General features: G+C 45.4%; 3 protein-coding genes across 3 annotated transcripts in view; 2 read left to right on the top strand and 1 right to left on the bottom strand.

Annotated features, from left to right (window-relative positions):
* The window catches only part of FAM227A (family with sequence similarity 227 member A), a 31,226-nt gene extending 17,686 nt beyond the window's left edge, over positions 1 to 13,540 (bottom strand). The window contains 8 exon segments of the mRNA XM_089781183.1: positions 717 to 821; positions 2,827 to 2,928; positions 3,253 to 3,405; positions 4,439 to 4,542; positions 7,825 to 7,912; positions 8,401 to 8,486; positions 11,246 to 11,390; positions 13,081 to 13,540. Of these exon segments, the coding sequence (XP_089637309.1) occupies positions 717 to 821; positions 2,827 to 2,928; positions 3,253 to 3,405; positions 4,439 to 4,542; positions 7,825 to 7,912; positions 8,401 to 8,486; positions 11,246 to 11,318 (711 nt within the window). The 5' untranslated portion in view covers positions 11,319 to 11,390; positions 13,081 to 13,540.
* A 50-nt stretch (positions 13,541 to 13,590) lies between these two features.
* Positions 13,591 to 21,470, top strand: CBY1 (chibby 1, beta catenin antagonist). The gene is made up of 5 exons (XM_075936797.2): positions 13,591 to 13,667; positions 16,996 to 17,122; positions 18,177 to 18,282; positions 18,706 to 18,821; positions 20,631 to 21,470. The coding sequence occupies exons 2-5, from the start codon at positions 17,045 to 17,047 to the stop codon at positions 20,709 to 20,711; spliced, it is 381 nt and encodes a 126-aa protein (XP_075792912.1). The 5' UTR covers positions 13,591 to 13,667; positions 16,996 to 17,044; the 3' UTR covers positions 20,712 to 21,470.
* A 577-nt stretch (positions 21,471 to 22,047) lies between these two features.
* On the top strand, positions 22,048 to 26,719 carry TOMM22 (translocase of outer mitochondrial membrane 22). The gene is made up of 4 exons (XM_006118962.5): positions 22,048 to 22,417; positions 22,566 to 22,684; positions 23,176 to 23,293; positions 26,020 to 26,719. The coding sequence occupies exons 1-4, from the start codon at positions 22,316 to 22,318 to the stop codon at positions 26,092 to 26,094; spliced, it is 414 nt and encodes a 137-aa protein (XP_006119024.2). The 5' UTR covers positions 22,048 to 22,315; the 3' UTR covers positions 26,095 to 26,719.
* Positions 26,720 to 26,975: the final 256 nt, after the last annotated feature.

The following is a 26,975-nucleotide window of genomic DNA, read 5'->3' as shown; positions in this document are numbered from 1 at the left end:
CCTTAGGCACTCATTACCATAGCAAACACAATAAAATATATCATAGTAATAATATGTGAGACGTGGGTACCAATGCTTCAACCTACTAAGTGGAGGGAACTGGAGAAAGAAAAGGCAATCACAGATGCTGAGTCAGATGGAGAAAGTCTGATTTAAAAGGTTGGGGATCAGGGTTAATTTCTTGGAAATGAGCCCAAAATTACAGAAAAAACAAAAGGGAATAGGGTATTCAGAAGATAAGCAAAGATGAAGGAGAAGAGCTTGCAGGATAGGCATGAAGGTGTGGGGATGAACAAGCGGTGAAGGTATGAAGTATGGACCATGATGAGGAGAGACAGAGCAGCTCCTCAGCTCTCACTGCCTGCACCCATGATTTTATATTATTAAAAGGACACTCACAAGATAAGAGCATGAACCATATTGGTCATCATGGAATATCCCAAACAGTGGGGTATCAGATAAGATCGTCTGAAATTCAACAAGAGCTCAAGCCCAAATAAGAAGTGCACATCACAAACTCTGGAAGAATTAATCAGTAAGTGTCTGTTCAGCATTCTAAAAATACACAATGCTACATATGGGGTAACTGTTATTAGCGTCCGATTATCCCAGTGGCCAGAGGTAAAGGGACAGATAATTGTGGATATTCCCAGGTCATTTCACTGCTTAAGTGTAAACTCTATTGCTTTTTCTAAACCTTTTTTTTTTACACTCACTTTAATAAGAGCTTTGTGGTTGGAGAACTTGTGACAGTCAAACAGGAGAGCAGCATAATTCTTTGCAATGCGATCAAACAGCCGTCCCTGGATCTTTTTATCTGGCTACCAAAAAAGAAAGAAAGAAAGGAATGAATAAGCAGAGAGGCATTCACCTACCTAGCAGCATGGAGAGCCTCAGGTCTGTCCGAAGGTTTGCGTTTTTACTATGACATGAGCAGAGTGGACTGATTTAAATCAAAGTGATTTAAAGCACCAATTTAATAATGATTTAAATCAGCAAGCAGGAAACCTTGATTTAAATAATCTGTTTTAATCTTGCTCTCTATTTGTACTCTTTAGCTATTTTCCTAAAGAAAGTTTGATTCTCAGTGGCTGGTAACCATTAAAACAGGTTGATTTGTAACTGAAAAGAGACTTCACACTAAATTTGGTGTATCTGACCTCCTTTGTAAAACATTTTGAGATCTATGGATAAAAATGCTATGAGATCTAGGCATTATTTTAATTGCTATATTTTATTTTGCTAACCAGGAGGATACACTATATTTATGCACATTTATTTAAGCAATCATATAGCTTAACATACATTAAGTTAAAAATGATGAATGATGCATTTCTTATTTGCCACCTGATGTTTATTTTTTTACTCATGATTTGTGTCAAAGAACATTTGGATGAAATCCAGAATTCAATTAAAAATGTACAAAACAGAATTTAAATCTTTTATTAGTTAAATAACACTACCTTAACTGTGATGGATATAGAAGAGAAAATGTAAGTTTATCAAAACATATTTGGCCTTTAAAACTGGTTGAATTATTCAAGTGTTATCTGTAGTCAATGAATTTTAAACTGATTGTTTCTGTTCATCAACTTTCAATCAGCTTCGCAACTTTGAACGAGCTAATCATTCAACTGAACTAGCTGAATAAACTGAAATGAAGAAGAGGCAGTCAAAAGCTGGGTAGAACTTCAACTTTGGTTCCAAGTGCTTAGCCAGTTCAATGTTTGGACTTTATTAAAAAACTTCAAAACCAAAGGTTTACTTGCTGGAATATTACTTTAATAGATTACAGTTAAGTGTAGGTCTCAACTTAGGTGGTAATCATTTCTAATTTTTTCTAAACTTTTTTCCTTGACTTGCACACACACAATCTCTCTCTCTCTCCTCAGAACATTTAATTTTAAATAGGTTTATATTTAAAATGAAAATAGAGGGTATGTGTGTTAATTACCAATTTTTATTTTGGTCACAAGGAGGTCACACATGAAGTGTTTTTGGATGAATAAATTCATCTGACAATGAGAGAATTTTACAAATGAAAATAAATATTCCTATTATAGCTTTTAAATTGTTCCTCATTTAGCCTATCAGTAATTTTAAGGAATTGCAAGCAACAACAATGGAAACATATATAGCAGGCCAAACTCTGCTCTCAGTTACATTACCAGAATATATCTGAAATAACTCCATTGATACTGAAATCGACGGAATCAGAGCGTAAACATTTGCCTCAGAATGTGTGAAGACAACTAAGACAATTGTATATGGTGACTCCACAAGAACATCCCAGAAGGAGAGTTGGGGGAAAGGTAGCTTTAAGACACCTTTGAACAGTCCTGATTCTGAGCTCATCAGAAGCCAAAAAAGCCCCAGGGCTGTTCTGTTATTGCAGCTGCTCTGATGCTACAACCTATACCTCTGCAATCTGGAACTGCTCCAGCATGTCCATTGCACTCTGCATGACAATACCATTCCCAGCCATGCTGGTGGTGCACCATTACACCAGCGTTTCCAAGGCACCCTACGCAACACATATGTATTATATTGTGCTTGTCCCAGGCAAATTCCTCCCTGGGTAGTCAAGAGATTTGTACAGACCCTAAATGCCACCACAGTGGTAGTGAGAGTGCCTTCTCTAGTCTGTACTGCATTATAGAGCTTGGCTAGACAGATGGAGGAGGAATGGACCACAATTTTGAATGTTTGTTTTCAGTGTTATTTTAAGACAACTATCAAATATTTCCTCTGGCCTAAACTCTATATTCAGTGGAACAGTGTGAAAAACATAAATATCCAGCTTTTGTACTGGTCTTTTTTTTTTACCTGATATAAGTGGAGAAAAAACCACCAGAAGCTGTCCAACAGGATAGCATGGGAAACTGGAGCTGTGAGAAACTTCTGCAGCATCTTGGAAGGAAAAGGAGTCTGGCAAAGAAATGAAATTTTATAACATCATGCCGTGCAGTCAGAAGATACACTCACAGGGCAAAACACTCTCTGATCTGCATGTACTTACCCTCTCTCTCCTCTTCTCAACTCTACTACGAACCTGTCCTTAAGAATTTACAAGTCTCTCATTCACAGAGCCTTACAAGCAGCATGCCACTTCTGAGAAACAAATGCATGCAGTCTCACAATATTCACATGCATATTTATATACATGTGCATGGCAACCATGCACGTCCACTCATACGTAGGCACATGCATGAAAACACACATTTTGCTGCTCTTTGTAAGTATGCAGAGTACCTTCCCACTTGCTGACTTTCTCTGGGCATGCACCACCTTCTCTATGATGTCAGCCAGCTCCATCCCATTAGGCAGTGGTGTTGGCTCATGCTCATTGAACCCTGGGTATTGATACAGTTCAACCAGCTTGTTCTTTTCTAATGTATCCTGAGGCTAGGATGACAAAGGAGGAGGAAAAGATGCATTAGTGGATGTGCCAATGACAATCCCTCAGCTTGGTGCTTTATGTCTCAAGGACAGGGAACAGCTAGTTCAAGAATTCATTTATCTGAGGTTCTCAACCTCTAGCTTATGAGACTTTACTGGGGAGTATTTAAGGTGGGGGTTGATCAGCAGCCCATGCCCACTCCTTGCTCCCACTGAAGTGGATTTACTCAGGTACTTATAACTGGTCCAGATAACAGGTGTGCCCTATAAGGATTTTGGGCCTATTCCACTGGAGTCTATGAGAGTTTTGCCATTAACTTTAAACAACAGCAGGATCAAGCTTTAAGTGTTGTCCTGAATCTCATGGCCTCCCAGAGCTTCCAACAGAATTGCTGGGCTCCTGGGCAGGGTGGGGAGGGCTACAGCAGCGGTAATGGCAGTAGCCCTGGGCCTTTTTAAATCTGTGGCTGTTCTGATGGTCTTCAAGCAAGGACTGGTAGCAGTAGGGATGCAGCCCAAGATACTACATGGAATGTTGAAGGGTTGCAGGAAACTGCTGAAACGGAGACAGGCATTGCTTGCAAAAGGAAGGAAGCAGTTTGTAGCGTAGACATGTCCGTAGTGATAACTGATCAGACCCCCCTTCTTACCTGTTCCGCAACAGAACACAAGCAAGACTTGTGTGAAACTGAAGGGCAGTAAAATTTACAATCAATAAAAGGATATAATCCTTTACACAGTATACAATATAATCCATCAATCTATAGAAGTAGCATGGAATGGAGAAGTAGGATACAGGAATGGATGGACCAACTAGATATGAACCAATTTGTTAGGAAGTGGGATAATGGACCAGGCAGACTTGTGATCTGCTGCAACAAGGCAATTCCTATGTTTCTATTCATCCCTCCTGAAAATAAAATGTACACATCCATTATTTCTTCCAGCAACCTAGAAAATGGACTGTGTCTCTTCCCAAGAGATACTGCATATGTGTAAGAGAGAGAAGGAATTCTGCCCTTCTCATAAGTGATCTTACCTTCTTGTAGGTGAGCTTGATCTGACATAGTGAGTCAAAGCTGGACGCACACACAGAGCGTTCATATTTCTGTGCAAAGCTGCTAATCTCTTTCCTATCTTTGTCTGCAGTGAGAAGAGAGAAGAATGAGAATACTGAGGAGCTGAAAAGCATGGCTGATGCCACAGTGACACAAGCCAAAAGGGTTTCAGCTGATGCAGCATGATATCCTCTACTCAACTCCAATCCAGTGAATAAGAAAGAGGATGAATAAGAAGAATGGACAGATCCTTCCCCGCTATCTCACTATTAAGGAATTAGGTATTGGCTCAGGGAAGTAAAATGGCAACATTATGGTGACATCCAGGTTATATATCAAATGAGAAACATTACTATAGATCTAGGGAAAGTTACCTTTCCAATTATATATGCAGGAAGACAACCTTGTAGTTAAGGCACAGAACCAGGAGATGTTGGTTCTATATCTGGCCTAGCCACATAAGTCCTACGTGGCCTGGGACAAGTAAGTTAACCTGTCCCTGCCTCAATTCCTCCAGCTTCAAAGTGTTTTCTTATTTCTATACTGACTCTCAGATTCCAGGTCCAGAAGGGTAATAATAATGTGATAATTTAATTTGGCCTCCTGTATAGTACAGGCGATAGAAGTTTCCCCAAATTATTCATAGAGCAGGACAAATATCCAATCTTGATTTTAAAAAATTGTCAGTGATGAAGACTCCACCATGACCCTTGGTAAATTGTTCCAAAGGTTGATTAGTCTCATCATTACAAATGTATGCCTTATTTCTAGTCTGAATTTATCTAACTTTTAACTTCCAGTACTTGGATTATACTATATTTTTCTCTGTTAGAGTGTAGAACCCATTACCAAATATTCCCTATGTAGATACTTACAGATTGTTTCAAATCACCTCTTAACTTTCTCTTTGTTAAGATGAATAGACTCAAAGAGCTCAGTCAATATAAGGCATGTTTTCTAATCCTTTAATCATTATTTGTGGCTTTCTCTGAACATTCTCCTATTTATCAATGTCCTTTTTGAATTGTGGGCATCATAACTGGACACAGTATTCCAGCAGTGGTAGTACACATGCCAATTATAGAGGTAACAAAGTATCTGCTACTAAAAATTCCCCTGTTTATGCATCCCAGGATTCCATTAGGGATGTTAAATACTGGTAAACTCAATAGTCGAGTAACCTCATGAATTCTTCTTCGTTTGCCAACTATTCTATAGTCCCTGGGGCAGTGCCAGCAGCCAGTGTGCTCCAGCCCCATTTCCAAAAAAACCCTATCCCCCTGTGATGCTGCCTCTGTATCAGCACCCAGGGTTGTGAGTTCAATCCTTGTGGAGGCCATTTGGGGCAAAAATTTGTCAGGGATGGTATTTGGTCCTGCTGTGAAGGCAGGAGACTGGACTTGATGACCTTTCAAGGTCCCTTCCAGTTCTAGGAGATATGCAATCTCCATTAATTTCTAATTTCATAAAAAAAGCATAGCATGTCAGGCAGGAGCTGGTCCATGAGAGGAGCCAGTTTAAAAAACAGATTCCCTTGCAGACTGGCTTTTTATCACTCTGTGCTGCTGCCTGTGATATGGGGCAGCTGCATGGGGTGGCGGCAGCCCCTGTCCAGAAGGAGTCTGAATTGCTGGACCCAACACAAGTTAGAACTAAGCTGGACTGCCTGCCCACCCGGCTCCTAATACACTTTAAATGCAGAGCCGCAGTGGGAGTAAGTCATGGACCTAGCATGAGCCAGGAATGAGCTAGGCTGCTGACCAGCCTGCTAAAAATGTACTGGTGGGGTGCAGGGGAAATGCATGTAGTCGATAGCATTAACCTATTAGGTTTTGCTTATTGGTTAAATCGACTGTTATATCCCTAGATTCCATTAGCACTTTTGGCCATTGTTATACCAGAGCTCATGTTCAGTTGCTTACCCACCATCATGCTCAAATCTTTTTAATCGCTGGTTCATAAAATAGAGCCCCTCCCCCCGCATCCTGCAAGTGTGGCCTGCATTCTTTGTTCCTAGATTATACATTTAGCTAGATTAATAGTACATCCACATTGTTTGCTTGCACTCAATTTATCAAAGCTGATGATACCATCAACGTGTTTTGTTACTCTTTAAGGTGCTGCTAGACTATTTGTTGTTTTTTAGGTTTTTTCAGTTTATCAAGCAATGCAGATTGCTCTGAATCAGTTACATGTCTTCTTCATTATTTAGGACTCCCTTAATTATTGGGTCATCTGAAAACGATTTTATGCTTTTTTCCAGCTCATTGATAAGAATTTTAAAGATCATAGAACCAAGAACAGATGTTTCCAATGAGATTCCCCTGTACAATTCCATTTTGAAACCTACCCATTGTCTAGTTTTTAATTCATTTAGTGTGTTCAGTGTTAGTTTTTTATTTTTCAAATTTTTAAATCAAAATATCAGGTCTACCAACCAATGTTCCCACTAATCTTTTTCATCCATGTGTGGAATAATTTTTTTACATATACCAATGTATGTGCTAATGTGCATCATTAGTAGAAAGAAAACCTAGCTGTGGGTGCTCTGCTAATCTCTCCTGGGCAGCCAGGAACACTGGTACCAACCAAATCACTTCACAGTAGTAATATAAGGCTTTATTCATTAGTTTTTTTATGAGGTTCTTAAATACTGTATGCATGACTTCCATACACATGCCAAGTGAAAAATAAATATATTAAAGCATTAAGGTCTTAGTAGTTTAGGAGGAGCTGGTGCACAATCTGTTACTGGGGGTTCCTTTAATCAAAACAATGAGATTTGCTAACGATGTATGTGACATGGAATATTACTTTTCATATCTATACTACAGAATTATCCTCACACCCCTCATTTTGGTCCTAATGCTGCAAATCTTTATGCATATGACTAGTCTCATTCAACTCAACCGAACTATCCACATGCATAAAGTTCAGCATCGGCTTAAGTATTCACAGAATCAGGGTCTAAACTCCCCAAATCTTGTTACTCACTGGGCTCAAAACTGATCATTGATTCTCTTCATGGAGTGTCTTTGGTTGTTTCAAAGACCTGGTGAGAAATCTAAAGCTGTCTCAAGGACAGAGGGGTAGCAGAGTTTGTACATTCAGAATTGCAAAAGTTACACAGAAGTTACATTTTTTGCTAGGGCAAATACACAAAGAGGGTGTGAGGTGCTTGAGATGCCAGAGGCATTAAGGTGGAACTTGCAGGAAATGTCCTAATATGGGACTCCATTGGAAAGGAAGGGGGATCATTAATACCCCAGTATTAATGGTTAGGAAATGTCCTGATCTGGAACTCCTTAATCTGTACTCATAACCCCAGTAACAACACCAAAGCTATGTAGTTAGAGAGCAGGTGTGCCTTTGTCCCTGGGTGTTCTGAAGTGCTTTTTCTCTCTTCTGAAGCTCTTCTGTCCAAAGTATCTCTCTGATTCCAAGTCCTCAATCACCTTCAACAAGAACAAAAACAGCAATTGGTGATAGGAATTAATGCCATGCTAAATTTGGGGGCTGGGGAATAAAAAGATCACAGACACCTAAAGCTGCTATTTGAGCTTAAGTATTTTCAGCTCTGAAATACAATTCTACAATCCATGAACTCTTTCTCTTGCTTCCTTTTTCTGTTATTCCCTTTCTTGCCATTGTACTTCCATTCCCTTTTTTCTTCCTACTACATGCTCAGGTGTGCATGTACACAATCCACAGTTAATTTGCAAAATCCCTAATCAAAATTGCAAGCTTCTATTCTAGTTTTGGGGTGTCCTTTCCATACTTTTTCCACCTTTCAAGGACTCAGTAATTCCCAGCATCTATACTCTCCTCTGAAGTGTCAGGAGGCCCTGCTGGAATGATGCATTGCCCAAATGTATCCTCTTAGGAGATGCTCCTAATTCTCTGCTTCTCCTTGAATATGCAGCAGCAAACTGTCTTTACTCACCAGGTCACTAGCGTGGAATTTTTTCAGCTCCAGTTCCAAACGTGCAATTTTCTTGTTTACTTTTGGCATACTTCCAATTAGGCACACTGGTAGTTAAGTTAAGGAATCTTTTTGACAAATATTAACAGATGTAACAAACCAGATAAAAATCATGCTACTACTCTTTCTGATACTTTCTTTACTGCTAATTCTTATCCATATTTTCTATTTGACTTGTTTTCTCTTGCCTTTGCACACCTCACTCATCTTGGTAAGAGCACAGTCCAAATCTTTCAGAAAAGCCTCAAAACCCATCGCAACTGGTATCCATATAGTGGAGCAGCAGACTTTGGACAATCAACAAGATTTTTGGCAAATTAGGGAAGCATTGAAAAAGTGAATGGATACTAATTTTGATTTTGCCTCACAACAGGTGCTTCTTGTAGGCTGTAGGCACCCTGACATTAAAATATATCCACATTTATGACAATCTGTACATGATATTCACCCTTTATACAAGGCCATGATAAATGTTGTACTAAATATGCCTTGTCAGGTATAATTCGAAAACTTGTAATTTGCTGAACGCTATTAGCTCGATAAAATGTGTGGCCAAGTTGTGAAGTTAAAAGATTCTACTGAATAATATTGTTGTAATATGTACCAAGTTTAGAAAAGCCGGCACAAACCAGTTCCTCAGAAAGAAAAGACAAACCAACATCTTAACCTAGTGTCAACAAAGTCAGGTAGACCATCACCTTGTTAAATAGCCATTCTTTGATAGGAAGAAAGGTGTAAGCAAGAACTTACATATTGACAACATAACAACTGGGAGTTCCTATGTAAATAGACTGGTTGTTACCTGAACTCCAGCTAGAAATAATCCTCAAAGAGGAGGAAGTGATTTAAGAATAGAGAACATCCACAACCAACGTTCCCACTAATTTTTTCCACTAATGTGCACAGTAAATTTTGTTATGTGTACTAAGGCACATGCAGATGTGCACAGCCAGTAGAAACACATGGTGCCAGCTGTGGGCTCTCTGTTAATCAGCTGGTAGGGTTACCAGGTGTCCAGTTTTGAACCAGACAGTTCAGTATTTTTGCCACCTAAAATGTCCAGTACTTTCTGATTTTTTCCTGGCCAGGAGGCAAAAATCCCAGGCTGTCCAGCTCAATACAGAAGCAGCTTGGCAACCCTACTACTTACTGGTTTCCACAGGGGAGCTGTCCAGGCCGGCTCAGGGAGGCAAAATGGCAGGTGGCCGCCGGCAGCCTGTTAGGGCCAAAAAGCCTCACCACGCTTTTTAAAGGGGCCACGGTGGGGGTTTTTTGCTCAACAAACTTTTTCCTGGTGTGGTTTTTTGTTGTTCGGTATTTTTTCTGAAACCATCTGGCAACCCTAACAGCTTGGTGACATTTGAATCTCTCCTGGGTGGCCTTCCAAGCACTCAGCTCACAGGAAGCACAGCACACAACACAAATTACCTCTACTCCTCTGCTCATGGTAGCAACAGTGCCATAAGAGACACTGAACTGAGGAAAGGATCCTAGCCTAGAAGCTTCCAGTCATTAAAGTCTACAAAGAGAAAAACCTTTGCTTTGAATCCACTTAGATTGCTAAGTTAGGAAGCTAGTTTGAATTTTATCTTTATTTTCCTGGTGACCATTTGACTCTTATGCCTCTATTTCTAATCACTTAAAATCTATCTTTCTGTAGTTAATAAACTTGTTTTATTTTGTCTAAACTGGTATGTTTGGATTGAAGTGTTGGGAACTGTCACTTGGGATAACAAGGTTTGTGCATATCATTTTCCACTGATGAAATGACAGACTTCATAGGAACTTGTGTCATCCAGAAGAGAGTTGGGCAGTGTGACACATTTCCAGAGAAAGGTCCAGGACTGGGCATTTTCTGGTATTGCACTGTATGTAATTCATGAGTTCCCAGCCAAAGCATTAATGTATTTCAGCTAGGAGTGATTTTTGCATGCTAGATGCTGTATATGAACTGCCCAGGAATGATTGTTCTCACAGCAAAGAAGTGAGAAGGCACCTCTGATTGGAGAATTTAGAGTACACAGCTGTTCAGTCTAGATTGTACCTGGGTAAGGTCATATAACATCTACACCACAACTCATCAGTCTGTCATCAAGAAATACAACATAGCAAAATCTCCCCAGCCATCTACTGACAGTCAACAAGTTTGCAGACAAAGTGTGGATGAAACAAATTAAATCTTAGCTCGCTCTCTCTTCTTCAGCATCTGAGCAGGTATTCACTGCTGAATTGTCCACATCATGCCCTAATCAGACCTGCCCAAATTGTGGCAGGTTATGTTTAGCTGGCCCAGTAAAGCAACATCCCACACTCAACTCAATGGCATTTCTTTGTTAGTCTGTAACATTATCATCGTTAAAAAAAAATCACATCTGATCAGTTCCAGAATCACAGTGAATCTTGTAGGTATCAATGGGCAGAAATCTATTGATTTTGGTGAAAAAAGTGAGAAAGTTAGAAAAGTTCTGATTTCCATTAAAGTCCCCAATTAGTCATTCAGCCTATAGGGTGAGTGAGCGACCTAATCATTAGAGTCCAGTTAGGGTTAGTGGAGCCCTTAGCTGCACCCACACTCACTTATCAGAACTGTACTGATGTTGATGAAAATCAGAAACCAAAACATTTTTAGAAATCCCAAATTTCCACTAAGGTTACCAAAATCAACAGTTCTATCCATAGTAGGGGATGGAATCAAGAGGCCTGGCTGGAGTGGAAGTACAGGTACCCATCTAGTCATACAGCTTGGCCTAAATAAGCAACAAAATATGTGACCATGTAGTGTTGATTGTTCACTGGCAAAAGATACATGAAGGTTTTGCATCTAGGTTCCACTGCATGTTCTCAGTCTCCTTTGCTTGTTTCAGGGGCAATGCCCACATAAATTCTTGGAATGAGGTAATCAATGAAGTATTATTTAAGACTGCCACATTTCCAGCACCAGATATAAATTCCTAGCAAAGTGGAGACAAAACATTTCCATTATAAAAATACTAGGGGGCTGCAGCCCCTGCTTGCTACGCTCGCCAACCTCTTTTTCTGGGGCAGGAGGTGGCAACTTTTCAAACTAAACAGCCAAACCACATCAAAATTTAGAATAAGTGGTCAACAAACAGCCGTATAAGAATGCCTATTTGCATGAATGAAAATATACAAGTTATTATTGATAACTGACATAATGATTAATCTCTATACATAAAAAAGTCTTTCCTGCTGGACAACAGAATAACATCCCATCATCAGCGTTGGCCCAGTGAGAAGGGGAAGCAGCAAGGCCTCGTCCACGCTATGCCCGCAGAATGCCTGGTGTAGATGTTCTGGGGTTGGAGTGTTGCTGCCTCCAGCGCCCGCCCTCCAGTGGCCTCCTCCCTCCCCAGTGCTCCAGGAAGGCAGGAGCCATACAGCCTCCTCTCTCCCATGCATGCCTTCCCCCTCTTGTCTCTGCCAGTGAGTGCAATAGGAATGGGGGTGCAGGATTTGTGCAGAACGGAGTAAGGGCACAGAGTCTGGCCAGGAGGGAGGGTGCAGGAGGTGCTGGGGGAGCAGGGCCTGGGCATGAGGAGCTGGGGATGCACTTGTTTTCACACCACACACCGCTCCCAGGCACTGCAGGCTTTCCCCTCTGTCTGTCCCCCCAGCTGGTAGAGGGGGAAGGTAAATGGCAGTGCGTGAAGCTGACAAGCTGAATCCGGTAAGGAGGCCAGAGGCTTCCTCCCCTGCAGGAGGCTGGGCCTTCAACCTCATTGGGGGAGGGAAGGGAGTGCATCCCGCCACTGTGGCCCATGCTGCCCATGGGGCTTGTTCTGCTTTGGCTCTGCCTACCCTCACCCCTAGCCTATTGACGTTGACATCACTGTCATTCCCCAGGAACTTTTTTTTTATAGAGAGCAGGGCTACTCAACACGTGGCCCGCAGCTTGTTTGTTTGTGGCCCACGGGGAGCTAAAACAACAAAAAAAGCAGTCAATATAATGGTCTTCTGTTGATGTGTTTTAGTAGTTAAATTCCTGGATTGTCATTGCTCATTAAAAGTGCTGATTGAAATTGGGTAAATATTGCATTTTATTAATATCAGCAGAACTGACTGAAATGGGGACTGCGTGTTGTGTAGTCTTGCCTTAATCTTTGTATTCATGCCGGTCAGTGTGAAAGAAGCTATTTGCATATATTTGCATATATATTTGCATGTATATGCAACCACGCTTAAGTTGCGGCCCTCAGCATGTGCAGTGAGTATCATTGTGGGCCCTGGGGGCTACCACAGTTGAGTAGCCCTGATATAGAGATTTTAGAGCTTTTTTCCCTTCCTCTGTCACACTTGCCCTCAAACTGAAAGCCCCTTGGCAAATGCTGCTGGACGTGGCTTTGAGCCGGCACCTATGAGAATCCCTTTTTGCAAACCCTCATTGCCAGGGGCTTGGCCCGGCGCCTCCTGTGGCACGATGGCCAGCGAGGCTCAGGTGAGCGGGTGAAGCTCATTGGAGGATGAGTCCCCGCGTAACAATTGGCACTGAAACAGCCCACCCCCCTCTCCCAGAGCCTTTGGGGGGGCCGGCTGGCTGCGTGCGCACGGCTCACCTGAGCGCGAGCCCGAGCCCCCAGGCGGCGCTATGCGGGAAAAAGCCTCCAGCGAAAGAGTTCACACCTGGCCTCGCGGGGCGTCCTTTTATCACCATGGCAACGCTGCAGCGCGAACCATTCCCTTCGGCACTCAGAAGGGAACGGCCGCTCCCATTGGGCGGCGCTGGGGGAAACAGGGAACTGGAGGGGGAGGCACTAGATTTAGAAAGAAAGAAGAAGCGAGCGAACTAATGCCGTTGCTTCGCACTCACCCCCCCGCCCCTTCCATGGTACAGCCTAGCTTCAGAATCAACTCTCCCCGCGCGAGATCGTTCGCGAACCCGACTCCACCATTCCGGGCTGGAGAAGGGGCGCGTCCAACACCGGGTAGCGGCTCATAGCTCGAAACGCTGTGAGGGGCGCTGAATACGGATCGTCCCGTTCACAAGCAGCGCCCTGGATCCAGCGTATTTGAACGCAGGCCCTCATACAGACTGGCGTGCCATGCTGGTTCCCTGCCTTCCCCTCTCCTCAGTGGTAGAATCCCCACCTCTTCCTTCGCGATGGTACGGACCATCTCTGTGGACGTCGGAAGTGTCGGATACGAGTGCGCCTGCGCGGGTGGGTGGGGGGGGCGGTGCGTACCTAGTCAGGTTAGGACGCTTGGCACAGGTGAGGGGAGAATGAGCCTCGCGGGTATTCGAAGGGGGGGGCGGATGGTTCAGCCTCGTTTTTTTTTATTTAAAGGGGCAATGTCTGTCGGCTCCAGTCGTGCGGGGGAGCGAGGGCCACCCCTCCCCCTCCCCTCGGCCCCGCCGGGCAAGCGCGCTCTGGCGCTGCAGACCCAGCTGGGCGCCCCTGGTGCATCTGGGCATGGGGGGGGGGGGTAAATAAAACCCGCTTCGCCAGGACTTTGGCTTAGGGGCGCGGCTTTCTGCTCCGCCGTGAGCGGGGCTGCTGCGGGCAGGAGGGCTGTTTCGTGGGGTGGAAGTTCCCGTCTGCCCTTCGCGGCCCCCCCCCCCCCCCCCCCGCGTCTCCGGCCTGCCCAGCTGAGCTGTGGTGCAGGAGAAGAGCGCGCGCACAAGCACAGACGCAGTTTGACTTTTCCATTGGGGAGGGGAGGGTAGAGGCCGGGGGGAGGGGGTAGCTCTCGGGGTCACATGTGCACCAGAGATGACGTGGCGAGGGGACATGCAAGATAATGTGCTCCAGGGAAGCAGAACCGGCATGTGAGGGAACTTGTGGGGCCATACGTACCCCTCCCCAATTTCTGTCTCCCATTTAGCACGGATATTTTCAAACTCTGTGGCATGCCTCCCTCCCCCGATTTCGCTTTCCATTTAGCATGTTCTCATACCCCACAGTTTGAAAATTGTTACCTCCTGCCAGTAACTGGCAGATTGGAAGCTGCATTAGCCTGTTCTCTCCACATTGAAGGAGCCAGGGTGCTGGCTGGATGTCCAGCAGTCATCCCTGTCCTGCTCTCCAAACTGGGCTGCCTCTGAACAGCAGGGTGCTCCTCAGGCAGAGTGGGCAGCACAGCTTCAAACTGTGCCTTGACATGCTCTTGCTTCTGCTGTAAAGAGCCTGCTGACACACTGGCCAATGAAACTCCCTGCCCGTGAAGCCTGGCTGCCACAATTTGCTCCCTGAGGTGCTTGCTGCTGCTGATCTTGGACTCTTGGATCTTTTGCTGTTCCTGAGGAGCCCGAGCAGTCACAAGAAAGCACCTCAGAGGGCTCTTTGAGGGGAGAGGCAAGAGAACCTCAAGGCACAGCATAGAGCTGTGCTGCCTGTCTTGCCTGGTGAACGCTCAGCTGTGCAAAGGCAAACAATCTCAGGGAGTAGGGCAGCCAGCTAACACCTCATTTTCCCTAGCATGGAAAGCCAAGTGGCCTGAGTAGGCTGCGCAGCTCCCATCAGCTTCTGATCTGCCAATTCCTGGTGGCAGGTGGTGGTTTTCAAACTTTGGGGTAGGTGGATGTGCTAAATGGAAGGCAGAAATCTGGGGAGTGGGAGTATGTGACTCCATGCCCCACTCAAATTGCCTCTGATTGAGCAGGGGGAGCATGGGAAGAGCATGGGGAGCAATCTCTCTCCAGCTACATCTAGACTGGCATGATATTCCGCAAATGCTTTTAACAGAAAGGTTTTCCATTAAAAGCATTTGTGGAAAAGAGCGTCTAGATTGGCACGGATGCTTTTCCGCAAAAGCACTTTTTGCGGAAAAGTGTCCGTGCCATTCTAGACGCGCTTTTGCACAAAAAATCCCCGATCTCCATTTTCGCGATCAGGGCTTTTTTGCGCAAAACAAATCTGAGCTGTCTACACTGGCCCTTTTGCGCAAAAGCTTTGCACAAAAGGACTTTTGACCGAACGGGAGCAGCATAGTATTTCCGCAAGAAGCACTGATTTCAGACAGTAGGAAGTCAGCGTTCTTGCGAAAATACAAGCGGCCAGTGTAGACAGCTGGCAAGTTTTTCCACAAAAGCAGTTGCTTTTGCGGAAAAACTTGCCAGTCTAGACACAGCCACCCAGTACAGGCTGGGTAAATCAGCAGTGGAGACCTCCCTTGAAAGGGACAATTTACTCCAGGCAGATGAGACTACTTCAGGGAGAATGCTTCATATAGAAGCTTTGTTCTTTTTAAAACTGGATTATACTAAGCTCTGAAAATATACTTGGGTTTCCTGGTTTTAGTATACAACTGAATAAAATCAATAAAGTTTCCAGCAGATCAAATATTTGAGGAAACTAGTGGGTTTCTATAAAAATGTAACTGAAAATACTCTAAAATTACAATAGTGTATGTACACTCAGACTCTTTTCAGAAAGAACTTCACTGAGGACTCATCCTTAGGTATTAAGAAAAGTCTCAGAATAATTTTTTAAAACAGTGATTTTAAACATATCCTATCATTTTACTTTTTAAAAAGCCATAATTTATCTAACCATAAATACTGATAATTGGAACCAACAAACACCAGAAACTGAAAATCCTGAATATTCTATAGAGCAGTGGTTCCCAACGGTGTGCCCGCGGGCGCCATGGCACCCGCCGGGGCATTTGTGTGCGCCCACCGACAACCTGGGCCGGCCCGGTGTGCGGCGCACTGGAGGCGCTGGCCCCAGGCGCGCGACATGCACCGGCGCCTGGTGCGCTGCGCTCAGGCGTCCCCAGCCCCTGGGCACATGCGGGTGTGCGGCACCGGTGGCGGCCCCAGGCGTGCGGCTCAGGCGGCGGCGCCAGCCCCGGGCCCACGGCACAAGGCGCTCGGGTGGCCACGGCCCTGGCCCCGGCCCTGGCCCTCAGGAACATGCCGGCGCCGGGTGCAAGGGCATCCCCGCCCCTGGCGTGCCCCAGGACATGCGGCCCCGCCCCCAGGCGCCCTGCGCATGAATGGCCCCGCCCCCGGGCGCCCGGGAGCCTCTCAAGGTTGGGGACCACTGCTATAGAGAGTCATCCTGTAATGTAGGGCTACTAAGCACGCAGCCCATGGCCAGTTTGTTTGCAGCCCACGGAGCAGTTTGGGTTTACACGGGGCTCAACATGCGGCCCGCAGGTGGGATCCTTGGAACATAGCTTCCACTGGGAACACACTCCACAATGGCGCGTCAATATAACGGTCTTCTGTTGATATGCGTTTTAGTAGTTAAATTCCTGGATTGTCATTGCTCATTAAAAGTGTTGTCATATGGGTGGAAATCAGGTAAATATTGCATTTTATTAATATCAGCAGAACTGACTTAAATGGGGCCTGCGTGTTGTGTAGTCTTGCCTTAATCTTTGTATTCATGCCCGTCAGTGTGAAAGAAGCTATTTGCATATATTTGCATGTATACGCAACCACACGTAAGTTGCAGCCTTCATCATGTGCAAGGAGTATCATTGTGACCCCTGGGGCTTCCAAAGTTGAGTAGCTCTGCTGTAGTGTAAGGTGTGATAAATAAGTTTTGAAATGTCTGAGCTTTTCTTTCTATGTTTCTTTATTGCATACAGAAAACAGGGCAAGGCAGCAGAGGTGAGCAGGCTTGGAGATTGGAAAGCCATGCCTCTCTTTGGGAACACATTCAGTCCCAAGAAAACACCACCTAGGAAATCAGCCTCTCTCTCCAACCTGCACTCGGTAAGTGTTGGGCTATAGGGATCTTCTATCAGCCCTTTATAACAAAGGACAGGCAATCTGCCTTAGACATTTTATTGTAATAATTATCATAACAAAGTATTAGACACTTCATCCTTCCTCTCTCAGCTATGTCTGCACTGGCAGCTTCTTGCGCAAGAACATCCATGGCAGTATGGATGCTCTCTTGGGCAAGAAAGCTCTGATGGCCATTTTAGCCATAGGACTTTCTTGTGCAAGAAATCCCTGCCCAGCATCCACACTGCCCTCTTGCGCAGGAGCTCCTGCACAAGAGGGCTTACACCTGTTAAAAAAGAGTGTAGCTCTTGCGCAAGAAGCCCTCTCTTACCAGGCTGTACTGTAAATTTCCTTGCACAAGAGCAGGCGGGCAGTGTGGAAGCTCTGCGGATTCTTGCGCAAGAACGGCCATACTTGCTCAAGAAGCCGCGAGTGTAGACATAGCCTCATAGTCTCAACTGTTTCTCCTTCCTCTTCTGGTCCTGAGTCATGACTGCTTACTGATGGTTGGATAGTGAGACCAGAAGTAGAATGATTTGTTAGTGGCATACTTCACTCCTCCTTCATTCAGAAGCCAAATTCACTGTATCTGAAACATCTAATGCAGATCCCAGCGGGACAGAGGCTTTCCTTATAACTAGCACCAAAGATACAAGTAGGATTTCAAGTAGGAATAAGAAATCCTCCAGAAAAGGCTTTATTTTCTGGAGAATAACGTCTAGACTGGCGCTTTTCTCCGGCTTTTCCCCAAGCCGGAAAAAAGCGGCAGCCATGTTAATACAAATACCACGGGGATATTTAAATCCCCCGTGGATTTGCCTATTCCAAAGTCTACATTAGCATCCCTTTTCCGGAAAGGGGTGCCAATGTAGACACAGCCCGCCAGTATATGCAATGTTAATAGTAAGACATCAGATTCTAGGGCCAGTGGTATAGCCCCTTTCACAAAAATGCCAGTCACATGAAGAAAAGTGAAGGTGTGAAAGGAAGTATGGAGAGAGAAAATGAAAAGTAGAAAAATTGAGGATTTTTTCTCCAGCTGGACAGATCGACCCGTGAAATTGAGCTTGGTCTGGATTATGGCACTCCCAACATGAACCTCGCTGGACAAAGTCTGAAGTTTGAGAATGGCCAGTGGATAGCAGGTAAGGTGCTACTTCTCCTACCTTGGGCTACAGCTACACTGCCGTTTTTTTGCGGAAGAAGATATGCAAATCATGCTCTCATTTGCATATCTTCCAATTCTTTTTGTGGAAGAGGTTTTGCCGCTAAAAAGCTCTATGTAGACGGGGCCATTTGTTGGAAAAAAAATCTTTTTTGCAAGATCCCTTATTCTTCAAAAATCAAGGTTTACAGGATCTTGCGAAAAAGGGTTTTTTTCCGACAAATGGCCCCGTCTACATGGGGCTTTTTAGTGGTAAAACCTCTTCCGCAAAAAGAATCGGAAGAAGATATGCAAATGAGAGCATAATTTGCATATCCTCTTCCACAAAAAACCGGCAGTGTAGCCATAGCCTTAGTCTGGGAAAGTTACCTGATGATTATAACTTTGACCTGTCTTTGTTAAGAGTCGGGGAGCAGCAGTGGGGATCGCAGGGAGACGCAGCGCCTGCGCAAGCGCAACCAGCAACTGGAGGAAGAGAACAATCTCCTGCGTCTGAAAGTGGATATCCTGCTGGACATGGTGAGGATGGGGAGATTCACCTTTTTTAAATGACCAGAAATACCCCTGTGACAGAGTGAAGAGCTCTGGTTCATCCCAAAAACAGGTTCTAATGCCAGCCTGTGTCCCCACTTCCATTCTGACTGAGCCCTTCCCTGCTGTTAGACACATTTAACACTGTGATCTGCTAGAAGTAAAGACTGACCTCATCAACTTCCTCTACAAGAGGAGGAAAAGTCCTTCTGCAGAAGAGTTGGATTACAGTGAGCACCATATTTGAGAGAAGGGCCTTGAACATCTGGATGATATGGGAAGACCTCCCCCACACCTTTCGTGCTTTCCATTTTCTGTTTGTATATTAATGCCTTCTTGTCTCTCTTCTAACATCTTCTTGCTACTGTTGGAGCTTCTGCAGAGTCCGTGAAATGAAGACCTTGACCATTCTTGCTCTTTTGAGAACTTAGGGTCCAAAAGGGCTTATTTTTTTGTGAGAGTAATGAAAAAGATCTCTCATCTCCATATAGTCTTTCACCCCAAAGAGCTTTATAAAGTGAAATACAGTCATATAATGGAGATTACAACTTCAATGATAAAATGCATCCACTCCTGGAGTGAAAAATAACTGCTTAACAAAGTAAGAATATTAACTGCTATCAGCAGTGGCTAAACTTATTGAGTCTCTAAGCCGCATAAACATTCTTCAGAAGTTCTAAAGCCAAGTTGTACCTATTGGACTGGGGCTTCAGCCCTATGACAGGGTGATGGAGTTAGGGGCTTCTGCCCTGTGGAGAAGGGGTGCTCAGTGCTTCATCCCTGCTCCTGCTGAAGTCCCAGTAGGTGTGTTCCATGGGGTTCCAGCCCCAAGATCCTTCTCTCTGCTGGGTAGAAGCCAGAGGTGACACATGCTAAGGGGTGTATCTGGGGTCGCATTCACCTCCCCATCCCTGGTTTTTGCCAAGATTTGTTGGACTGCTTAGTCACGTGGTGCCACCAGACCCCTTCCTGCACAGCAGCTGCTGGAGCCAGCAAGTTGGGAGCTGAGGCACTGGCAAACAGGTGGGAGCTGCAGGGAGAACCATTAAGGGGGAGGGTTTGACTCAAGCTTTTGGGGAGAGACTGAATACCCTCCCCTTTCCCTTCCCCTCACACACTCAGGAAGTCCCAATTGTCTCTGGCAGAAGCCCTTAGAATTCTGCCAGGGTGGAAGGGCTAAGCCCCGAGCTCCCGACACACCGTGTGATAGGTGGAGAATGTAGAGGCCATGGGGGCTCCACAAGCTGCATTTTAATTGCAGTTTGGCTACCCCTGTACTATGTCATCCTAATAAAATAGCTGTTTGGGTAATTACATTCTCCTCCTCTAAATTATTTCTGCTGTTTCAGATGGAAAAATATTCTTGTGGTTAAAGCACAGGACCTGAGCCCGGAGATCTATGCTCTCTACAGCGTTTCTGGGTGGCCTCGGGCAACTTATTGAACATATGTGCCTCAGTTTCTCTATCTATAAAATGAATGCTATTACTCTACCTTACCCAGCTAATTCATTCATGTTTGTAAATCTCTGCAAGGTCTCTGGATGGAGCGTGCTGTGAAATCCAAAATCTTAACAGGGGATGCTCCTTTTCACTTCTTCTCAAAGCTGTTGTACAATGTGTTACAGAGTCAGAACCTACCAAGTCCCATCCCAAAGAGGCCCACATGTCTGTAAAGTGCTTTAATGGGACTTTAGAGATATATAAGTTAAATAGTATTTTCCTTGTTTTGTCATTAACCTTATAAAAACAATACTCTTTAGATATGTGAGTGATTATTCTTACTCTCTTGCTTGCAGCTCTCTGAAACCACAGCTGAGTCCCATCTGATGGAGAAGGAGTTGGAGGACCTGAAAAGTCACAGTCGGAGGAGGAAGTGATCAGCAGCAAGAGACGGAGTTAGGGGATGGGCAAGCAAGGAAATTTGATTTGAAATCTTCATCACGCAGGCAAGCAGGGTTCCAAAAGCTGAATCCAGACCTGGCTGGGTCATTGTATTAATTGCATATGGTGATACTCCAGACAGCTGGAAGGCAACTTCCCAATGCTTGAAATGTTAACAAACCTTCTAATAGTACTGGAGGCCATCAGCTATACTACTTCATACAGCTGCAGAATAACCATTATCTTGATGCTCTTGATAAGTTATCCTAGGACATGCTCTGTGGCGATGAACATCTGTTTCTGCCTAGACCACTCCTTACTTACTTTTTCCTCTGTAGATTTGGCACTCAAGACAGAGAGCTGTTGGTGGAGATATATGTTGATAATGTGTTCTCTCATGAAGTCCTGGGTGAAAGTCTTACACTGTAAACAGAGGAGAAAATATGAGTGGATGGTAGGGAAAATGGTTTTGTATATGTGCATGGTCTTTGTGTCTCTGGTTTACAGCTTCTGTATGGGTCTCCTTGCTAGTCTCTTTGATCTCACAAGCTCCAGGTTGGCCCCTCCCCTAGCTTCTGTTCTTAAACAAATAACAACCTAAACTAAAATAATCTTTCCCTTTTCAAATATTTATTATTTTTGTACAAAGCATTAACTCTGCTTCCTGCTGTTGGGAGGCGGGTTTCTTGGAATTGTTTGTTCTCCTGAGTATTTCATACATTTTTATGAAGTTAAATTAAAACAAATCACGTTTGTGAGTCGGTTACATTCTTGCTAAGATTGGGATCCGATTACAAGCATGTGTGTGTGTATAAACAGTAGTACTTAGAGGCCCTAACTGATGGCAGGACCCCAGAGTGCTGGAAACTGTACAGGCATGCAGTGAGAAACAGTCCTTACCCTGAAGAGCTTTCAGTCTGATTACATAGGACAGACAAAGGGCGGGAAATGGAGGCTCAGAGAGGTGGAATGATTTCAGCCAAGGTTTCACAACAGGTGGGTGGCAGATCTGGAAATAGGAAGCCTATCTCCCAGGTCAGTGCCCTATACACTACTAAACCATGGTAACATAGTAGCACCATGGCCCTTCCTCCATGGTACTACTATTGTCCACTTCCTGCTGCAGCAGAGGAGTCCAGCAAGTGGAGGAGGGCTGAGGTCCGATTTTTTCCCTTGCATACCCACTTTTCAAGGTGTCAAGCAAGGCAAGAGGCTGTGGTGGGAGGTAAGCTAAGGGCATGAGCCTTTGCAAGCCATGGGCAATGGAGAACGCATCTAGGAGTTACTGAAGGATGGGGTGAGGATAGGCGCTGGGCAGCAGCGGGGGAGCATGGGTGAGGAGAGGGGCTAGACTGGAGCGCAGGCGGCTGCGGGTGACGAGAGCCTTAGGGCTGCTTGCCCTGACTACGGAGGGATTTGCAGAAGTGGGCGCCGGAGGGGGATGACCGATAGAGGTCGCGCTTGCCCCCATCGCTCAGCCCTTCCCGCGTGAGGGTCCCTCGCCGGCCTTCCGGTGCCTCTCTGCCCGCTGCCGGGCCCCCGTCTCGTCTGCTCTCTTCCGGTTCCGGCGCCTCCCCTCCCACCCCTTCGGGTTGCAGCCATGGCCGCCGCGTCGCCCCTGTCCCCCGAGGAGCTGCTGCTGCCCAAGGGCGGCTCTGGCAAGGCCGAGGAGCTGGAGGAGGAGCTGGAGGACGACGACGAGGTGCCGGCTTGCGGGAGGAGGAGGGAGGGGGAGCGTGGCCGCCCGCGGCTCCATGTGCGTGGCCGGGGTGACCCCGGAGCATGGGGCGCTGCTGGGCAGGGGCCTCTCACGGGCCTGACGGGGAACCTCTCCTCTCCCTCCCCCGCAGCTGGACGAGACCCTGAGCGAGCGGCTGTGGGGCTTGACCGAGATGTTCCCGGAAGGCGTGCGCGCCGCGGCGGGAGCTACCTTCGACTTGTCTCTCTCTGTGGCGCAGAGAATGTACCGGTGAGCAGGCGGGGGCGTGGCTGGGTCTGGCTGACCCGGGTGGGCGGGTCGGCAGAGCCGCGTGGCCTTGTCTCAGGTCAGGGTTGGTTTGTTGTCCTTTGGGATGTCGTGCTCCTGAGATGTCGCCCGGTTTCGTTCTGTGTCCCCCCTACTCTGTTTGTTGGTGGGGGTGGGGTGAGCGTCAGTAGCCGCTGTAGATTGTGCTGAAGGTGTATGTAGTAACACTGCACATCCTGCTAAAATAGCTGTGGGCAATAACTGGCTCATGGGCCGGACCCAGTTTACTAGTGTTAGCCCCCCGGTGGGCTGCCGGTGCTTTTTTTTAACCTGTGTCGCTGCAGGTACAGCTGCTTGAAGCTCCTGTTGGCTGCAGATTGCTGTTCCTAGTCAATGGGAGCTGCAGGAAGTGGTGTGGACAGAGACACTGCTGTTGTTACATATAAAAGGGAAGGTAAATCAAGCCTTTTTTATCATGATTATTTTTTCTTTAGATTCTCCAGGGCAGCTCTGTGGATTGGGACTACCTCTTTTATGATCCTGGTTCTTCCAGTTGTATTTGAAACTGAGAAACTGCAGATGGAGCAGCAGCAGCAGCTGCAGCAGCGACAGGTGAGGTTGAAGCCTCAAACTCTTTTCCCATTGCAGTCTATGCACATGGGCTGATACTTTGGTTGCCTTGCAACATAAAGATGAGCAGTTTTTGATAGTGTTTTAGGGACATCATAACCTTACCTTGTTTTATCACAAGGACCCCCCTCACCCTATTCCCCCTTGTTTTTCTAATACCAGGGGTTTCAAACTCAATTAACAGAGAGAAGAGGGCATGATTCATGTGTAATTATGGTCTGTGGTAGCAATGTTAGATAGCATGTAATTGAATAGGCATGTAACCATCACATTTTAATGGTTACATGGATATTTGATGTTCCCCAGGGGCAGGGCTGGCAGCCAGTGCTCTCCCGGCCCCACTCCCAGGGAGCCCCCTGCTACTCCACCCCGCACTGCTGTCTCTGATACAGGGGCAGCAACATGGGGAGGCAAGCGGGAGCCAGTCCTCCTCATGGGTACTGGCTCCCATCCCCACTTCCCCTGATACAGAGGCAGCAAGGGGAGAGGGGTGTGTATTTGACAGGATTACTGATAAGCCCAGGTTTATCGGTTAATTGTGTAGTCATCTACACATTGACATCCCTAGTTTGTGGACCAGGCCATAAATTCAGGATGACATGTTGTCCTCAATCCACAGAAGAAATCCCACTGATCTCAGTGAGAGGTTTACACAGAGATTAAAGGGACAATACAGTCTTTATGTAGTAATTAAACGTCTTATTCATTCTTTTATTCCTACCAACTCTCTCCCCCCAGGACTGCACTCAGACCCACTGAGTCTACAGGTTGAACCTCCCTTGTCCAGCACCTTCAGGGACCAGAGTGGTCCTCAACAAGGGAATTTGCCTAATCATGGGAGATTAGGTGTCTGGGCTTTCTGGGGCTTCCCTCCTGGCAGCTTGCTCAGGAGAACTGAGTCCTTATCTCCTCTGGCTCACCTGCGTAGGTCTGCCTCCAGACCACTCACGAAGCTCTGCTTCCTACCCCCAACCCCTTGCGGGGGAACAGCTACTCCTGGGGTTCCCTGGCCCCATCCACAGTAGCAGCTGCTCGGCAGCTACTTCCAGGGTGCTCTACCCGTAGGTCACTGCCCCTGCAAAACTGGCTCTGCTCCCAGCTGCTCTCAACCTCTGCAGCTGGGCTCTCTGGTCCAGCAACATCTGTGGTCCTTTGCCAGACCAGGAAGTCCTGCACAAGAGAGGTTCAACCTGTACTAGAATTATCAGTTAATGCAGATGTTGGCAGGCAAGGAGATCATCACTCTGACTCATTGTTCCAAGCTCTCTGCAGATTCAGGCAGCTAACAAGATATTGTTTATACTTAGGGGCTCCGTCTAGATTGGCATGATTTTCTGCAAATGCTTTTAAGGGAAAAGTTTTCCATTAAAAGCATTTTTGGAACAGTGTGTCTAGATTGGTACGGACGCTTTTCCACAAAAGCACTTTTTGCGGAAAAGTGTCTGTGGCCAATCTAGACCACTTTTGCTTTTGCGCAAAAAAAGCCCCGATCGCCATTTTTGCGATCGGGGCTTTTTTGCGGAAAACAAATCTCAGCTGTCTACACTGGCCCTTTTGCGCAAAAGTTTGGCGCAAAGGGGACTTTTGCACTAATGGGAGCAGCATAGTATTTCCGCAAAAAGCACTGATTTCTTACAGTAGGAAGTCAGTGCTTTTGCGGAAATTCAAACGGCCAGTGTAGACAGCTGGCAAGTTTTTCCGGAAAAACTGACCAGTCTAGACACAGCCAGGTTGTATGTAGAAGGTGCTCTTTGCCACAACGAGAGCTAAAAGCTGCTTTGGGCCAGAGTGAGGGGAGCACTTGCATCCATGGTGTCCAACCAGTTCTAAAGCAGTAGCCACTATAGTGGCTACTGCTGCTGTGAACTAGCCACACTCAGCTAATCAAATAGCCACAGGTGGCTAGCATGTTGGACACCACAAACTTAAATTCTGCACAGTTGCAGTATATCACATGGGCATCATAAATACATCATATGGGCCTGATAGTTTGTGGACCACATATTTGATACTGCTGACTTAATAGTACTGGGTTGACAAGTCTTATTTTCCATTTGCTATCAGAGTTAGTCTACAGCAGTTAGCTGCCATAGCAGAGGGGGAACAGTATTACATAGTAATGCACTCCCAGCCCCAAAGAATGAGAAAAGAGCATCTAACTGGACCAGAACAATGGCCTGTCTTGCCCAGTATTCAGTCTTCTGACAGCAGCCTATGGCAGATGCTTCAGAAGGAATAAACGGAAGGCAATTATCTAGTGATCCATCCCCCATTGTTTTATTACAGCATCAGGCAATCAAAGGCATAAGGACACCTAGTGTACAGTTGCATCCGTGCCATCCTAATAGCCACTGTAGGACCTATCCTCCTTGAACTTACCTAATTCTGTTTTTAACCCAGTGATAGAGATGTAGCCGTGTTAGTCTGGTCTAGCTGAAACAAAAGACAGGACTAACTCAGTTACTGTTGGCCTTCATGACATTGACTGGCTATGTGTTGTGTGTAAAGAAGTATTTCCTTTTGTTTTAAATCTGCTGCCTATGAAGTGCATTGAGTGACCACTAGATCTTTATATTTATGAAGTAGTAAACAACACTTCCTTATTCATTTTCCGGAAATATGAAGGGAGGTGGGGTGAAGTGCTGTTTTGAATTTTTATTGTTATTTATTTTAATAGTTTTTTTTTAACCCAGTATCATCTCTTGCAGATTCTCTTAGGACCCACTACAGGGCTGTCTGGCAGTATGCCAGGGGCCTTGCCGCCACTTTCTGGAAAGATCTAACTTAGGAAAGTTGCTTCAGATCCATATCACAGGGGGAGACTTCAAAATTGATTCATTTGAACTGTTGATTTTTCAGGCTGGGTATTTTTTTTTAAACTTGGGACATTGACCTATCCATAAAGAGGCAAAATTCGTTCTCCTGGACCTTTTTTTGATGGGCTTCTCCAGATATCACAAGTTTTTCCTTTTATCCAATCAGTCCATACAGTGAGCAGTTACAAAGACTTTAAATTGAGGAGCTTCTGCTATGGGCCTCTTACTCCAGGGAAACCACCTCAGAGCACAAGTTAGGCTCTGGCCAGTTTGTTCAGTAAATTCTGCAAACAAAAGAAAATCCTTTGTTTTTCCTGCCTAAATCAAGGCCCGAAGAGACCAGTGATAGGAAGGAGTGAATTTGCCAACAGACAGAGCAGACCATAAAAGGTAGAAAATTTCATCTGAGCCCTGTGGGGAAAACTTATTTTCAGGTATTTCCATGCTATTTCTTTTGGAGGAGGAGCACGTTTTGTTAAAGACAATTACGTCTGTGCCGATTTGGTTTGCATCATAAAATTACTACACTTTGGAAATCGGCTGCATACTTTTTTTTTGTATCAAGTATTAAATAAATTCAACCCAAACATTGTGTGTTTAGTAGACACCCCCCTGTGGATTTACATCTTGAGGGCTCAATTTTCATACTCCCAGGTACTAAGGGAAGATTTACAGCTTTGTACACAGATGAGTGGTTATCCTCCAATTTTACGTACAGTGTTATCTGTGGTGGAGGGAAAGATTAGGTGGCTCCTTCCTAAAATATCTTAGATAATGAAGTAGTTTTGGATAACTTAGCAATGTCTCAGGAGTGAAGTCCTAGAGCTGCCTATAATCAACTAGGGGGT

The sequence above is a fragment of the Pelodiscus sinensis genome, chromosome 1 (assembly GCF_052426305.1).
Source record: "Pelodiscus sinensis isolate ZL-2025 chromosome 1, ASM5242630v1, whole genome shotgun sequence".
NCBI lineage: Eukaryota > Metazoa > Chordata > Testudines > Trionychidae > Pelodiscus > Pelodiscus sinensis.
The sequence above is the reverse complement of the archived record's forward strand: the minus strand, read 5'-3'. Positions and strand labels throughout refer to the sequence as shown.

What these genes read in the sequence shown, in the direction of transcription:
- TOMM22 (XM_006118962.5), top strand. Translation starts at nt 22,316, where the DNA reads ATGGCCGCCGCGTCGCCCCTGTCCCCCGAGGAGCTGCTGCTGCCCAAG. An exon ending in AGCTGGAGGACGACGACGAG is followed by an intron (nt 22,418 to 22,565) that starts GTGCCGGCTTGC and finishes CCTCCCCCGCAG; the next exon opens with CTGGACGAGACCCTGAGCGA. An exon ending in GTGGCGCAGAGAATGTACCG is followed by an intron (nt 22,685 to 23,175) that starts GTGAGCAGGCGG and finishes TTTTTTCTTTAG; the next exon opens with ATTCTCCAGGGCAGCTCTGT.
- CBY1 (XM_075936797.2), top strand. Translation starts at nt 17,045, where the DNA reads ATGCCTCTCTTTGGGAACACATTCAGTCCCAAGAAAACACCACCTAGG. An exon ending in GAATGGCCAGTGGATAGCAG is followed by an intron (nt 18,283 to 18,705) that starts GTAAGGTGCTAC and finishes GTCTTTGTTAAG; the next exon opens with AGTCGGGGAGCAGCAGTGGG. An exon ending in TGGATATCCTGCTGGACATG is followed by an intron (nt 18,822 to 20,630) that starts GTGAGGATGGGG and finishes TCTTGCTTGCAG; the next exon opens with CTCTCTGAAACCACAGCTGA.